Here is a 17,415-nt window from a genome sequence, read left to right on the forward strand (position 1 = left end):
TGCTTCTGAATTCAGCAAAATTTTACTTGCATGTGATAGAAATGATATTGTTCAAAAATTTCCACATTCTGTTGGATGGGGACAAATACCAACTTCTTCCAGTCAGCTGGCCAGGCAGCTGTCTTCCAAATTTCTTGGCATAAAGAAATTTTATTTACGGTGCTGCGAGGATTGGAGGTAGACTAACAATTTGCAATATCCAGATGACATAACCTTGCTTGCTGGAAGTGAAGGTGATTTGAAGGACTTCTTGATGAATATCAAAGACTACATACAGCCTTCGGTATGGATTATACCTCAAGGAAAAGAAAACAAAAATCCTCAAAACTGGACCAATGAGCAAAATCAATAAGCAACTTTTATGGCAGCATGGCATCGATTTGTTGAAATGTCTCACTGGGTATTCTGTCAATTCCTGGAGCCTTTTCACCAATTCCTTCAGTACAGCTTAGACTTCTTCTTTCAACACCATCAGGTCTTAAACATATACTAGCTCCTGATATAAACCAACTGTTTTTGGTCCCATGACTCTGTGTATCCCTTCCATCTTCTTTTGATGCTTCCTGCATTGTTCAATATCTTGCCCACAGAATCCTTCAATACCACAACTCAAGGCTTGAATTTTCTTCTTCAGTTCTTTCAGCTTGAGAGAAGCTAAGTATGTTGTTTTCCTTTGATTTTCCAGTTCTCTGCATGTTTTATTGTAATACTTTCTTCTGTTCTCTCAAGCTGCCCTTTGAAACCTGTTCAACTCTTTTTATCTCATCATTTCTTCCATTTACTTTAGCTACTCTCTATTCAAGATCAAGTTTCAGAGTCTTTTCGGACATCCATTTTGGTCTTCTAATAATTGAGAAGATTTTTAACATGAAGAAAAACTACATATGAGCCCCTGTCTATGACATTCAACTATAGGGGGACCTGCCCACCGTCATTTGGGCTTAAAAGCCGGCAGACCCACTATCCAATAACCACACTGCTAAGGGTTCATCTGAACAGTAGGGAGATGAGAGTGCCCCAAAGAGCTGAGGCATGGAGGTAGTGGCATGGTTCAGGGAACGACAGTCTGCAAGGCGAGCCTTGGCGCTCAGAGTTTGAAACAGGAGCTTCTTAGGATGGCACCGGAACAGACAGCTGATGGGAGGGGCAGGGCTGGCCGGTGCCCCTCCCTCCCTAATGAGCATGGGCTCAGCACTGCACCCACCTTGGTTAACAAGGCAGGCATGGGGTCAGAACACTTTCAGACACCCAGCACATGTTCTCAGGCCCCAGGCACCATGGAAGCAGTCTCTGAGACACATGCTCTGCTGTGTGGGGACAACCAGCAGAGGTTCTGGTAACCTCCACAGCAGCTCACCTTGGACGGACTCAAGGGCCCCGCGAAGGCTCTCAGGGTCAGAACAGGGTCACGGGGGCTGCCCCCAAAATGGCCAGTGTGCGGCACCTCAGCAGTCTGGTCTGAGGACCACAGCTTCCCAATCACTGGAGAAGACGTATCCTCTGCTCGCAGGAGTGGCACGTAGTAGTGACCTGCAGGAGAAAAGACTAGCATGATTGAATGTACTCTCATGTACAGCAGGTGTCTGGGTGAGCAGCCCAAGAAACCACACATTCTACTTTCTTCAGGGCTTTGCAAATGGACTTAAATATAAAGATTAAAAGAAAAAAGCAAAGGAGCCTAAGCTCTGGAGCCAGAAGGCCTGGGGGATCAGCCCGGGGTGTTCTTGCCATGTGTTGGAACCTGCCCAACCTGATAAGCTACCTGTCCTGTCTAGAAAAGGGTGGTGGCATCTTTGCCCTCCCAGGAGGTAAGAGGACAGAGAGGCCAGGGATGAGCACACAGTGAAAGCTTACTAAACACTAGGGACGTGACATTTTCTCTGCCCCTCCATGTCCCTATCCCTTGTATACTACACAACTCTATCACTGATACACATCTCTAGACTTGTCTGCCATCAGGAAGTATGAAGAGCCTCGGGCAAAATGCTCTCAGAATTGCGTGGGGCCTCCTCCTGCCTCCTCACCCATGTCTCCTGACCACTCATCACTTGCCATGATTGCTGATCACCCACTGCCGACCACCCACCACCCACTATGATCGCCAGTCTTCCACCACTGCACGAAAGGGCTTGCCAGGAGGAAGAGATGCTCCTGCTGGTTATGAATGCCAGGTCATTTTTTGTTTTCAAATGCTCTATTTATACTTTCCATTAAAAAGTACGTTTTCATTGTAAAAAACATTGACTGTTACATCCATCAAAGAACCATCCCTAGTGTTTAATATCCCTGAGATCAGGACACAATGTGTTTCTGACAACTTTATGGCCTGAGCCACACCCTACCAAACATGCTCAGGCCTGGGCAGTTGTCCCTGGACCCAGACAACAGGCTTCACGCTCCGGGCACTGTGGCTGGCACTTACCCTGTAAATATTCTCTGATTTGCTCCTTCAATTCTAGAGACTTGTTTTTACTTCTTTCACAAATTACCTATTGAATAAATAAATGAACACTATGAATCTTGTCTCATTTTTCATTTTCTTAGCATTATTTTACAAAAGCAAGTTTTAAACTCCACACAGTGAGGACCAGCCCTAAGTGCTGCAAGTTCTATAAAGCCCACATCAAGACTGAGATTTGACAGTGGGATCTCTTTTCTAAGGTGTTCTGTAAATGACTTGGGAAACAGGGAAGACAGAGCACCCTCTGGCTATGGGTCAGTTCTGTTTTTTTCCTCATGCCACTGTTCATCTTCTAGTTTTCCTCAAGGAGAGCAAGGTTAAGAGCACACTATCGAATCACAGCAGAGACAAGCAGACCTGCTGAGAAGTTTCCCCTTTTATGAGGTTTGCTGCCCAGAAGGCTTTCTCTGTATATAAATTCTGCTGTTTACCTAGCTGGAGAAAAAAACGGTAGGGAACACAAATGTATTTATGCAACTATAGGAACCAACTCTCTCAGCCCTTGGAGAACTACAGTGATAAGAACATTCCTGCTAGAGATAATGGAAAACCAGTAACCTTCAAATAAGAGGGCAGAGGGAAGCACAGTTACCACCAGCCAGCAGAAGAAACAAAGTAAAACTGCACTGTCACCAGTGAGTGCCACTCAGTCAATCTGTAATCTGTGACTGTCAGTGGAAGTCAAAACTGCACTGTGACCAGTGAGTGCCACTCAGTCAGTCTGTAATCTATGACTTTTGGTGGGACTCACGGGCTTTAAAAAATCACGTTTCCAAGCTGTTTACTATCATTTTCCACTGACAATCATACACACACACAGAAAAACCGTCCTAAATACACAGATACACACACATACACACACAGAGAAAAGCTGAACTAGATACACACAAAATAATGGTAATTTCTGAGCTGCAGAATTTCCTGATCCATTTCATTTCTCATTTGTATAAACTAAATCTTCCACAGAAAGTGGGTATTGTTTATATGTTCACAGCCATCACAGAAGCAGGGGTGAGGGCCAGCCAACAGCAACAGCCCCTGGTCCCTGTGCACCCTGTCCCCTCCTGCCCTGCACAGGTACAACACCCCTGTTCCCACAGCCCTCACCGTCAGGCTCACTCTGCTTGACTGCAGCAAAGCGAGAACACTACACACAGAGTGCACGTTGCTGCCACTACTACCACCGTCATGTCCCTTCACCATCACTGCTGTCCTCTCTGGACCCTCACCAGCTGATACAGACTCAGAGAGGCCTGACAAGACTGTGGGCTGCTCAGAACAACCGGTCCAGCAGCCACAGGGAAAATGAAATCAGCACCCAACTTCCTTTATGAAACACTGGTTTGCTCAAATCACACCAACCATTCTATGTTGGAAATGAACTCTAACTTTACAAGGAATGACTAAGCTAAGAAGGAAAAACGGGTGCTTTTTAAGAGACTGAGCTCCATGACCCCACACTACCCACAAGGCAGTTTTGCCCCCTGGCTCTCTGTGGCAGCTTGGAGGCTGCCCCCGAGGCAGAGTGGCTGCCCCACCCAGCTTCCCGTGCTCTCCCTTGTACCACCGCCCGACCGTGCATTTCAATAGGGACTTACATCTTCAGGCATCTTGTCATATTTATTCCTTAAATTTTTTACAGTCAAAGGGTGGGAAGAAAGGACGTTGACTACATCTGCATTCCCAAACTTGCAAGCAAAATGCAAGGGTGTGTCGTAGCCCTGCAAAAAGAGCACAAGGGTGTCTGGGTTTCTTCAGTCATGAGGCCGTTTCATGATGAAACAGGTGTTTGGTAAGAAGAGCCACAGAGACAAATGGAAACCCCCACCAAGGATACCATCGCCCTCTTGTCAGTGCACACACTGTACACCAGGACTCAGCACACGCCTTGAGTGCCGGGTCCTAGTACCACGTGAGTGCTCGTCCCCGAGCTAGGGACGCAGCATGTACTCAGGGCCTGGTGTATGTATATGCCATGCACCTGGAGCTCAGAAAGTGGAGTAATCTATGCCAGGACTCAGCACATGCCTTGAGTTGCCGGGTCCTAGTACCACGTGAGTGCTCCACCCTGAGCTAGGGACGCAGCATATACTCAGGGCCTGGTGTATGTATATGCCATGTACCTGGAGCTCAGAAAGTGGAGTAATCAGATGAAGGCAATATTCAGCTTAAAGCAATGCCCACCAATTTGGCCTATTCTCAAGGAAAACGTGGATTCACGTGCTTCCACTGAAGTGGCAGTCAGTAACCTCAGCTCCAGGGGTGGAACGGGCTCAGGTCCAACCCAGAACGTTACGGAGGGCCCTTTCCCACGGGGACTGGGAAGACTCAGCCTCATCAAATGGCACAGAACCAGGCACAGTGCACAGCAGCCACGTGTCCTGTGCTTGATCCGTGCTACCTCTGCTCCTGAAGGCCCAACACGCCTCACGGAGAGTGGACAGCTGCCCATTTCACGTCCTACCAGCAGCTCTCTATGAAGGCACAGCACTGGCTGGCTGGCTGGCTGACAGGCACTCACACTCCTACTAACAAAACCTCAGTACCCAAATTTGGGAGTGAAGGACTTGCGAAGGCCAGTGCCCCCAACCACTGGCATGTATGGGGGTTTCAAAATCTTCCCAGGGTCAGCCATGAGTACCATGCACTCCATGGAGCATCACACCGGGCTCAAGAGTCACCCAGTGATCTGGCACTTGGCCCTTAAGCAACTATGTGGTGGGGCTCAGTGAGTAGCAAACATTCCCTGAGCAGCAGCAGCCCCCTTGCTCCTTGCTGTGGATATGGAGCCAAGAGAAGAATGACCTCCAACTGGGGGGGGGGCAGTCTGAGGAGAAAAAGATGGGTACACAGCCTGGCAGGCTCTCCAAGAGGTGGACCAGGTCTTCTGCTTCCAGAATTCACCATCCTTCAATCAGAGCCCAGCTCCAGCCTCTCCTCCATCTATAGGGTCCAGCCAAAAGCGGCCAGGGACACTGTGCAAGGGCCCAAAAGGACACACAGCACGCACACCCTGTTGTTCCAGTCTCACTCCATCAGCTCTGAGTCTTTCTCCTGCCCTGCGCATGCCCAGCACAGGGCGTCTCCCCGAGAAGAGACTGGAGGACCCACTCACCATCTTGTCAGGCGTGTTCAGATACAAGTCAACTATGTAGCAGATACGCTTCTGTAACATGTTTTCATCGTCATCTGGGTACATGAGCCGCATGAACTCAGAGTTCTCCAGAGTTTCCAACGTCAGCTGACAGAGAGAAGCTTGGTTTTCCTTGGCAGCCACATGCATCACATTGTACCGACATCCTTCCTGGAAGGAAACCACCTGTTCTGAGCTCATGTCTCCTTTTGTCAGGCCACCGTGACCAAGTCTACTCGACAGCTGCGCTGAAAGGAGGCTCAGTGGTGGGACCGTCCCCCTGACAGCAGGCTCCCTTGCAGTGGTGGGATCATCCCCTGAAAGCAAGCTCACCTGCACAACGGTGGGGTTGTCCCCAGAACCGATTAGATACCGGGGATTACTCCAGACAAGATCCAAAAAGGCATCTGCGTCTCCCTTCTCCACAGCTTTGCGCAGTTTGGCTGTGAGGTCCTGTGTACGAGGATTTTTATAACTGTTCGCTCGCTCTCTGTTCACTGTCTCTGAGTCTGGTGAGCACAAACCATCTGCATGAAGAGACAGCCTCTGAGACACTGAATGTCATGTGCACCTTCCCACCTCCCACTGTGTGCTGGAACCGGAGGCCTGCAATGCAGCTGGGAGGAGTGTGGACTGACAACTACAAATAAGGGCAGGTAACAAGAGGCACCTGCAGAGCAGCGCGGACCCTGCAGTGACGCCAGTGAGAGGGGCCAGCTCTGATGGGAGTCTAGCCCGGTGGCTTTGTGAGCAGTGTCAGGGGGAATCTCTAGATTTTCTCCAGAATTTCCACAGACCACAAAAACCCTTAAGCGAGGCTTCTGCACCACCAGTTCCCAGCTAAGCGCTATGTAAGGCTGTGTGGGTTGGCGGGATTCTTGATGGGCACCACCCCCCGACATCAAGCCAGTTCAGAAAGCCAGACAACTGGACAAAACCTTGCCCGCACACAGGGAAAATTGTGGCTCTGCAGAGAACCAAACGAGCAAGGCCCAGCACAGCAGGGCTCCTGGTTCTGAAGTCAGGGTAAGAATGCAGTAGGATTCCAGATGTGAGGACCTGATTTTGCAGGACTTCTGAGCGCAGAGACCCAGTCAGAGCAGATGGGCTCAGGTGGGAAGAGGGCTGGTCCTAATATCTACAAAGAACTCTGAGCTAAGAGGCAGCCAGAAGACAGTGAGAGACAGGAATGAACAGAGGGGTAGTGGCTGCCCAAAGGCCGTATGCAAGTTCTGCCTCCTCAGCGTCAGGGCATTCAAGAAGCACCCAGCCAAGTCTGGGTCCCAGCTGCCATCTGTCTCCCCTGCCCCAATCCTCTCATCTCAAGGCATCAACCACCCCAAACCAGCCTACACCCCTTCTCCACTGCTGGCCCATAACCTAAGTCTCTCCAGTCTCTCTTTCCTGGCCAACCAGACTTAGTGTAGACAGAGAAATGTAGCCAACGTGCATCAGGAAAGAGAGCGCAGAACATTCTTAGGTAAAACTGAAAGTGATGCCAACACAGAACTTCCTATCATTTACCTTTTAACCCACCATTGCTAGAGGCTGGTGCAGCTTTCACAGGAGAAAGTGGTAAGGGGGCTCTGCTTGAAGGGAAATAATCATATATTCCTCTTGCAAATTTCTCAGCCTCTTCTCTGCTTGGAAAACCTTTGAATCGAGATCCCTTGATCATTTTAACAGCCTGCAAGGCTTCCTTCTTATCCTCATAAACATGAATCCTTTCTGTATGGGAAAAGGAAGAGAGTGAGTGAATTCCTGGCCTGCCAGACCACACTGCGGTGCTAGTGCCTGAAGCATAATGGGGCAGCACTGAGACACATCTTACCCAGTGCCTGCCCTTAGGGGCTGCTCGGTCTACTGCCAGTAAGTACCGAGGAGCTGTAGGCATTTGTCCAAAGATTCGAACATATTCTCAGGATTGCAATACTCTATTTTCACAAAACATGCCAAATATGACTAGCAAAATACATGAACAGGCATCACAAAAGATGCTAAGATGGCAAATAAGCTCAAAAGACATTTTAAAGTATTCACTAATGATTCCACTTAATTCCTCATTCTTATTCTGCCTGTTGGTACTATGTCCAAAGACATTTAACATCTCACATGATGTTGGCAACCCTCTATTTTCACCTCTTTTGTGGTGGTTACAGGGTACTCAGTCTGTAATGGCCTATCACACGCCATCAAAATCTTACGCATTTTTCACACAGGTAGTGAGGTAATGTTCCTCAATTTTCAAAAATAGTAAAATGTAATTCTAAGGAGGTGTTGGCAAGAACGAGTTAATCGTCTGGTATTGGGTCCGAAGTTTATCATCATGGGATTAGATGGGGAGAAGGGAAAGGAGTGGGGCTGTGCAGAGGGACTCGGTGCTGGCAGCTGCCATCAAGTTGGCCTCCAACTCACAGTGACCTTGTGATACCCTGTGACCCACAGGCTTTTCATTGGCTGATTGTCAGAAGCCCACCAGCAGGCCTTTCTTCCTAGTGTGTCTTAGTCTGGAAGCTCCACTGAAACCTGTTAAGCATCCTAACAACACAGAACCCTCCTCTGACAGAGGGGTGGGGGCTGTGTATAAGGTGCAATGGCCAGGAATCAAACACAGGGCTTCCACCAGGAAGGTGAGGCTCTACCATATTCCATTCTATGTGCCCCTGGAGAGGGCTATAGCCCAGATGCCATCAGAAGTCGAATACCTCATGGCAACCCCCTAGAACTACAAAGAAGGACTTGGGTATAATTATAAGGTAGGTTATCAACACAGGTGGTGTGAAAATGCAGTCAAATGTGTGTGAAAATGCTAAATGTTATCCAGAGAAGAAGAAAAAGTAAATACATAATGTCTAAACCATTAGTGCAACAGCAACAAAAAGAAGGAACCAAGCAAACTTGACCAAAGCGTCAAAAGGGAAATGAAAGTAACAACCAGAAAGTACAGCCAGAGAAAATGAGACAGCAGGTCGGGTCCCAACATATCCACAGCCACGTGTGCTATCTAAGTACAGCCAGAGAACAGAAAATGAGATAGCAGGTTGGGTCCCAACGTATCCACAACCATGTGCACTATCTGTGTAAGGACAGCCAGAGAACAGAAAACGAGACAGCAGAATGGATCCCAATGTGTCTGTAGCCCTGTGTACTACCTGTGTAAAGAAATACCAAGAGTGGGCTGCATTACCGTTTCTCGCCAGGATGTCCTCATACACCGGGCACACTCCATAGTACAGAAGAGGTTCTTTGGAGGCGGCCACAGGCCCTCTGTGGGCACCGACCTCCTCCGGGGCCCTGAAGGCTGCTGAGCAGGTCTTGGGCATTATGGCATCCTCCTCAGGAGGATTCAAGCCCACACTGTAACCAAAATCTCTGTCGTCAGATAAATTGGACCCTTCAGTTGCATTCCCAACAGCACATTTTAAAATCCACTGTGCTTCTTGGCTGAGAGCGGTAATGCCTGCCACAGCCTGGTTTGGAGGAGAGGAAGTCAAAGCTCTTCCTTGTTCTAATAAAGCCTGAGCCAACCTTTTTTCAAAAATGAACCTTGTGGTTGATGTAATGGGTCCACATTTCAGTCCAGCTTTGACAATTTCTTCTCGAAGGTCATCTGGATTCAGGAGTTTCAATCGAGCCAAGATGGCATCCATTGTCATTTCACCTAGGTCCAAGAAAAAAAAAATCAATTGGAGCACTAAAACATGTCTTTTCCATACCAAAAGAAAAAAGTGGCAAAAAACTAGCTTCAGGGTTTCATTTTAATCCACTGTCTCTCCACACTCTTTGAAGTCTATGAATTCTTTATAATATTTTTAATAAAACGTTATGTTTCCATGTCTACAATAACATAAACAAAATTAAAACAAGCATTTTCTGGTTTGTCTGGGTAAGACTCTTACAACCTGGTACTATCACATGATGTTGTTGTTGTTCTGTGCTGTCGAGTCAGACCCGACTCATAGCGACCTCTCCTTAGGTTTCCAAGGCAGTATCACTATGGAAGTAGATTGCCCCATCTTCCTTCCAAGGAGTGGCGGGTGGGTTTGAACCGCCAGCCTTCTGGTTAGCAGTCAAGTACCTTAGGCACTATGCTACCAGAGCTCCTTGTCACATGATACTACATTAAATTTTAATCAAGTGAGAGTATTGGAGAAAAACACACATTCATTTGCTGCTTCTTAAAGCGTAATCTAAAAGTCAATTTGACATGATCTATAAAAATTCCAATGCCTGAAATTCAGCGTACTGACACAGCTGTACCTCCTTCAGTACGTGATGGGAAACTGCGCAAGGATTTTAAACATACAAGCCACACAGATAGCTCTGGCACTTGTTTTATGGATGCTAATAACATTTTTCCACCACTACTTCGTCAGTTAGTTGCACTGTGGTGGCTTGTGTGTTGCTATGAGTCTGGAGGCCATGCCACCTGTATTTCAAATATCAACAGGTTCACCCATGGCAGACAGGTCTCAGAGGAGCTTCCAGACTAAGGCAGACTCAGAAGAAGGAAGGGGCCATCCGCTTCTCAACTGGCCAGTGAAAATCTTATGAACAGCAGTGAAACAATGTCTGATACAGAGCCTGAAGATGACCCACTCAGGTTGGAAGGTGCTCACAGTACTGGAGAAGAGCTGCATCCTCAGAGTATAGCTGACCTTAATGATGTGGATGGACTAAAGCTTTCAAGACCAACATTTGCTGATGAGGTATGACTCAAAATGGGAAGAAACAGCTGCAAACATCCATTAATAATTGGAATATGGAATGTACAAAGTATGAATCTAGGAAAATTGGAAATTGTCAAAAATGAAATGGAACATGTAAAGATCGATATCCTAGGCATTACTGACCTGAAATGGACTAGTTTGGGCCATTTTGAATCAGATAACCATATGATCTACTATGCCTGGAATAACATACTGAAGAGGAATGGTATGGCATTCATCGTCACAAAGAATGTTTCAAGATCTATCCTGAAGTACAGTGCTGTCAGCGATAGGATAATATCTATATGCCTTCAAGGTTAATACTAGAGTATTATTCAAATTTATGCACCAACAACCAAAGCCAAAGACAAGACCACTGAAGATTTTTTACCAACTTCTGCAGTCTGAAGTTGACCAAACATGCAATCAAGATGTGTTGATTATCGCTGGTGATTGGAATGCAAAAGTTAGAAACAAAGAAGAATCACCAGTAGTTGGAAAATATGGCCTTGGTGACAGAAATAATGCCAGAGATCCCATTACAGAATTTTCCAAGACCAATGACTTATTCACTGCAAATACCTTTTTTCAACAACACACATGACAGCTATACACATGGGCTACACCAGATGGAGCACACAGGAATCAGATCGACTACATCTGTGGTAAGAGGCAGTGGAGAAGAGCTGAATATCTTCAGCCAAAACAAGGCCAAGAGCTGACTGTGGCCAGAGCACGTTCAAGGTAAAGCTGAAGACAATTAAAAGAGGTCCATGAGAGCCAAAATATGACCTTGATTATACCCCTCCTGAATTTAGAGACCATCTAAAGAATAGATTTGATGCATTGAACACCAGTGACTGAAAACCAGAGGAACTGTGGGATGACATCAAGAACATCATCTATGAAGAAAGCAAAAGGTCATTAAAAAGACAGGAAAGGAAGAAAAGACCAAAATGGATGTCAGAAGAGACTCTGAAACTTGCCCTTCAATGGAGAGTAGCTAAAGCAAGTAAAAGAAATGACAAGATATAAAAGCAGAACAGAAGATTTCAAAGAGCTGCTCAGGCACACAAAGTTAATTAATATAAAGAAACATGCAAAAACCTGGAGTTAGAAAACCACAAGGGAACAACATGCTTGACATTTCTCAAGCTGCAAGAACTAAAGAAAAATTTCAAGCTTCAAGTTATAATATTTAAAGATTCAATGGGCAAAATACTGAACGATGCAGGAAGCATCAAAAGAAGATGGAAGGAATACACAGTCACTGCACCAAAAGGAAGTGGTCGATGTTCATCCATGTCTGAAGGTGGCATATGATCAAGAACCAATAGTACTGAAGGAAGAAACTGAAGCTGCACTGAAGGAACTGGCAAAGAAGAAGGCTCCAGGAACTGATGGAATACCCACTGAGATATTTCAGCAAACAGATACCGTACTGGAGGCACTCACTCAGCTATGCCAAGAGATTTGGAAGACAGCTACCTGGCCAACTGACCGGAAGAGATCCATATTTATACCCATTCCAAGACAGGTGATCTCACAGAATGTAGAAATTATCAAACAATATCATTAATATCACATGCAAGTAAAACCTTGCTGAAGATAATTGAAAAACGGTTACAGCAGTATACTGACAGAGAACTTTCAGAAATGCAAGCTGGATTCAGAAGAGGACGTGGAATGAGGAATATCATTGCTGATGTCAGATGGATCTTGGCTGAAATCAAAGAATACCAGAGAAATGTTTACTTGTGTTTTCTTGACTATGCAAACATACTCAACTGTGTGGGTCATAACAAATTATGGGTAACACTGAGAAGAATGGGAATTCCAGAACACTTGATTGTGCTCATCAGGAACCAACACACAGACCAGGAGGTTGTCGTTCAAACAGAACAAGGGGATACCGCATGGTTTAAAATCAGGGAGTGTGTCAGGGTTGTATCCTTCCACCATATTTTCACTCAATCTGTATGCTGAACAAATAATCCAAGAAGTTGGACTACATGAAAAAGAACGTGGTATCAGGATTGGAGGAAGACTCAGTAACAACCTGAGATATGCAGACAACACAACTTTGCTTGCTGAAAATGAGGATAACTTCAAGCATTTACTGATGAAGATTAAAGACTTCAGTCAGCAGTATGGATTACATCCCAACATAAAGAAAACAAAAATCCTCACAACTGGACCAATAAGCAGCATCACAATAAATGGAGAAAAGACTGAAGTTGTTAAAGATTTCGTACTACTTGGTTCCGCAATCAACACTAGTGGAAACAGCAGTCAAGACATCAGACGATGTACTGCACTTGGCAAATCTGCTGCAAAAGACCTCTTTAAAGTGCTGCAGAGCAAAGATGTCTCCTTGAAGACTAAGGTACACCTAACTCAATCCATGATATTTTCAATCACCTCATATGCATGTGAGAGCTGGACAACGAACAAGGGAGATCAAAGAAAAGTTGATGCTTTTGAGTTGTGGTGTTAGTGAAGAATACTGAAAGTACCATGAACTGCTAAAAGAACAAACAAACTGTCCTGGAAGAAGTGCAGCTGGAATGCTACTTGGAAGCGAGAACAACCAGACTTCGTTTCACTTACTGTGGTCACGTCGTCAGAAGGGCCCATTATCTGGAAAGGGTATCATGCTTGGTAAAGTGGAGGGTCAGCGATAAAGGGCAAGGCCCTCAACAAGATGGAATGACACAATGGCTGCAACAGTGGGCTCAGATATAGCAAGGATTGTGTGGCTGGCACAGGAATGGGTAGTGTTTCATTCTGTTGTACATAGGGTCACTACGAGTCTGAGCTGACTTGACAGCACCAAACGACAATAGCAACCAACAACGTTTTCCACTCTAGGAGGCTTCTCAGGTGCCTTGGGCTACTCTAAGCATTCCACATCAGCTAAGCCACTTACCAGATACAATAACTTCCTGTGGTATGGCCACTGTTACACCACTTTACAGATAAACCCCAAGCACGGAAACGTGGAGGCCAAGTTATAACAGACAAGTTAAAAGGTAGCAAACACGTGGATGTGAACCAGAGCTCTAGCATCAATCAACAGCTTTGGAGAAGTAATCTATGGAGTAGAGATTCAAGTGTGGCCAGCTACACTTGGAAGGAGAAACAAGAAATGACAGGTCACAGACTATTTTAGCAGTCATGGGGATGAAGAGGGTTCCCACTCAAAAAACAGGCAGTATGGATGGACTAATAATTAGATGCCCTGTGAGAATGTGTGAGGGATTGAGATAAACCCTGAATTTCCAGCTGGGACACCTAGGAGACAGTTCTACCTGACAGAGAATGTTAGAAAATAAATGGAGGGGGTTCTTTGTTTCAACTTTAGGCATCGGGTATCAGAAACATCTACTGGTCACAAAGGAGGCACTCTGGTTTCCATAAATGAGGTTTAGAAGACAGTAGTTCAGTGTTCAGTATGGGAAAAACAGATTTGGGAGTCGTGAGCATATAGATGGGGTTATGAAACCAAGACTAAACCAGGCATAACAGAACATACAAAAGGACAGAGAGCCTGAAAAAGAATCTGTGCAGTTATCAAGTACTGAAAGACATGAGAATGGAAAAGAAGAAGTCATGGAGGACAAAACAGGGAGTGGTGACAGATCAAACAAAATGGGTATATGGGCTCATTTTATTAGTCTGCCTAACTCATTTTATGAAGCAAGAATAAGCTTGATACCAAAACCAGGCAAAGACATCACTCAAAAGGAAAACTATAGACCAATATCCCTCATGAATATAGATGCAAAAATCTTCAACAAAATCCTAGCCAACAGACCCCAACAACATATCAAGAAAATCATTCATTATGACCAAGTGGGGTTCATATCAGGCATGCAAGGATGGTTCAACATTAGAAAAACAGTCAACGTCATCCACCACATAAATAAAACAAAGAAGAACCACATGATCATATCAATTGATGCAGAAAAGGCATTTGATAAAATCCAACACCCATTCCTGATCAAAACTCTCAGCAAAATAAGAATAAAAGGGACATTCCCCAACATAATAAAGGGCATCTATGCAAAACCACTCGGAAGGAAGGTTGGGCAATCCTACTTCCGTAGTGATACTGCCTCGGAAACCCAAGGAGGGGTCGCTATGAGTCAGGGATGACTCAACGGCACATAACAACAACAACAAGCAAAACCAACAGCCAACATTATTCTCAATGGAGAAAGACTGAAACCATTCCTCTTGAGAACAGGAACCAGACAAGGATGCCCGCTATCACCACTTCTATTCAACACTGTACTGGAAGTCCTAGCCAGGGCCATAAGGCAAGAAAGGGAAATCAAAGCATCCAAATTGGTAAGGAAGAAGTCAAACTATCCCTATTTGCATATGATATGATCCTATACCTAGAAAACCCAAGAGACTCAGTCAAAAATCTACTGGAACTAATTGAGAGATTTAGCATCGTGGCAGGATATAAGATCAACATCCAAAAGTCAGTTGGATTCCTCTACACCAGCAGAGATTGCTGAAGAAGGAATAAGGAATTCAATACCGTTTACAATAGCTACCAAAAAAATTTAAAATACTTGGGAATAAATCTTACCAGGCACACAAAAGACCTGTACAAAGAAAACTATAAAAAACTACTTCAAGAAACCATAAAAGAACTACATAAATGGAAGAACATCCCATGCTCATGGATAGGAAGATTGAACATTGTGAAAATGTCAATTCCACCCGAAGCAATCTATACATTCAATGCAATCCCAATCCAGATCCCATCAACATTCTTTAGGGATATGGAAAAACCAATCACTAACTTTATATGGAAAGGAAAGAGACTGCAGATAAGCAAAGCACTATTGAAGAAGAAGAACAAAGTAGAAGGTCTCACACTGCCAAATCTCAAAACCTACTATACAGCCACAGTAGTCAGAAATGTCTGGTATTGGTTTAATGCCAGATACATAGACCAATGGAACAGAATTGAGAACCCAGAAATAGATCGATCGACCTACGGTCAGCTGATCTTTGACAAAGGGCCCAAATCCATTAAATGGGGAAGAGAATGTTTGTTTAATAAATGGTGCTAGCAAAACTGGAGGTCCATTTGCAGAAAAAATGAAACAAGATTTGTACCTCACACCATACACAAAATCGAACTCCAGATGGATCAAAGACTTAAATGTGAAACCCAAAACTATAGAGTTCCCCAAGGAAAAACTAGGGGCAAATTTAGGGGCCCTAATATATGGCATAAATAGACTATCAAGAATAACTCAAAATGCACAAACAGCAGAAGAGAAACCAGATGTTTGTGAAATTTTATTTTTTTATAATGGGAAAAGGGAGTCTTGGTGGTAGAATGGTTAAGCACTCAGCTGCTAACCAAAAGGTAAGAGGTTCAAACCTACCAGCTGCTCTGCAGGGGAAAGATGAGGCAGTATGCTTCTATAAAGATTTAGCCTTGGAAACCCTATGGGGCAGTTTCACTCTGTTTCACAGGGTCTCTACAAACTGGGATCGATTCCACCACAAAGGATTTGTATTTTGTTTACAGCGGGAAAAGAGAAAGTGCAAACATGTCAAAGAATCACAAAAAAGTCCAGTAAAATAAAAGTCTAAGTATAAGAATACTGTTAAGATGGCAACTCTCCCCAAATTGATCTATGTATTCAACACAATCCCAACCAAAATGCCAACAGGCTTTGTTTTAGGTAGGAAAAACCTAGAAAAGCCAAAACAAGTTCAAAACAGAACAAAGTTGGAGAACTCATCATCCCACCCATTCAGAACTTACTATAAAGGTACTATAATCAAGACAGTGTGATACTGGCTCCAAGACACACGGACAAATCAAGAGTAAAGAACTGAGTGCACCAAAAGACCCACACAAATATGGACAACTGGGTTTCACCAAAGGTGCAGAGCCAATCTGGTGGAGAAAGGACAATATTTTCAACCAATGGTGCTGAAATAACTGGAATAACCATATGTGAAAAAACTTAAAGAAAATTCTGATCCATATTGTACCACATACAAAAAAAATGAACTTGGAATGGATCACAGACCTAAATGGAAAGGCAGCAACTACAAAACTTCTATAAGAAACCTGGAGAAACCCTGTGACCTTGAATTAGGCAAATACTTCATACATACGACATCAAAACCACTATTCTCTAACACTGATGATTTGACTTTGTGATAGTTGGACCTGTGTGTCAAGTTGGCTGGACCACAATTCTGTGCGGTTTAAGCTGTTGTGATGTGGTTATTCCCATGATGAGATCAGATGATGATGTTTTGAGCAGCCAATCTGTTGAAAGGGAGTTTTCCTAAGGGTGTGGCCTGCTTCCAGTATATCTATGGACATCGTGGGAAAAGAGACATTCTTCTGTGGATCGGGATTCTGTTGTGCTGCCTACAACTGTTCGTGAGTGAACAATCCACCATTCGGCCTGGAGATCTTGGATTCGTCATTCGTTGGAGTCAACAGCCGGTGTAGTACTTGCCAGCCTGGAGTTCCTCAGCCCCTGCAGCTGCAAGAGTTGGGAAAAGCCTCCAGCTTGACAGTTGATCCAGGAACTTTGGACTTGGCAGCTTCTGTAAGTGTGTGACTTGGCAGCTTCTGTAAGTGTGTGAGCCATTTTCCTAAGATAAATTTCTCTATATACACATATATATAAGCTTTACTGGTTTTGTTTCTCTAGAGAACCCAGTCTAACACAGGCTTCATCAGAATCACAAAGTCTACTCTTCCATCAACACTGTTAAGAGAATGAAAAGACAAGCTGCAGACCGGAAAAAAAGACCTGTAAATGACACATCTGATCAACGATGTGGGTTCAGAACATAGAAAGAACTCTCACAACTCAAAAATGAGAAAACAAACAACTCCCCCCAAAAAATGGGCTAAAGAACTGAACCAGATGATTTTACCAGAGGACAAAATACGGGTGCAAATAAGCACACAGAAAGTACCATTCCAGTGTATCCAAGATCATATATAGGGTTGGCAAACAATGGGCCTATAAGTTCATGTGAATGATCAGAATTCCCAGGTGTATAGTAGAGCTGGTAAGGGGCAAGGTTATGGTCATTGCTTGGTCACA

General features: G+C 44.7%; 1 protein-coding gene across 1 annotated transcript in view; it reads right to left on the minus strand.

Annotated features, from left to right (window-relative positions):
- Positions 1–17,415, minus strand: part of ANKLE2 (ankyrin repeat and LEM domain containing 2) — a 43,858-nt gene that overhangs the window by 9,020 nt on the left and 17,423 nt on the right. The window contains exons 2-8 of the mRNA XM_042782847.1: positions 8,782–9,255; positions 7,119–7,322; positions 5,928–6,121; positions 5,577–5,765; positions 4,060–4,182; positions 2,423–2,489; positions 1,358–1,530 (exon numbers count right to left, since the gene is read on the minus strand). Coding sequence (XP_042638781.1) covers positions 1,358–1,530; positions 2,423–2,489; positions 4,060–4,182; positions 5,577–5,765; positions 5,928–6,121; positions 7,119–7,322; positions 8,782–9,255 — 1,424 coding nt within the window. The remainder of the gene's footprint in view (positions 1–1,357; positions 1,531–2,422; positions 2,490–4,059; positions 4,183–5,576; positions 5,766–5,927; positions 6,122–7,118; positions 7,323–8,781; positions 9,256–17,415) is intronic.

This window comes from Orycteropus afer, unplaced genomic scaffold, assembly GCF_000298275.1.
Source record: "Orycteropus afer afer isolate SDZICR_OR568_19922 unplaced genomic scaffold, OryAfe1.0 scaffold00489, whole genome shotgun sequence".
In the NCBI taxonomy this organism is placed as follows: domain Eukaryota; kingdom Metazoa; phylum Chordata; class Mammalia; order Tubulidentata; family Orycteropodidae; genus Orycteropus; species Orycteropus afer.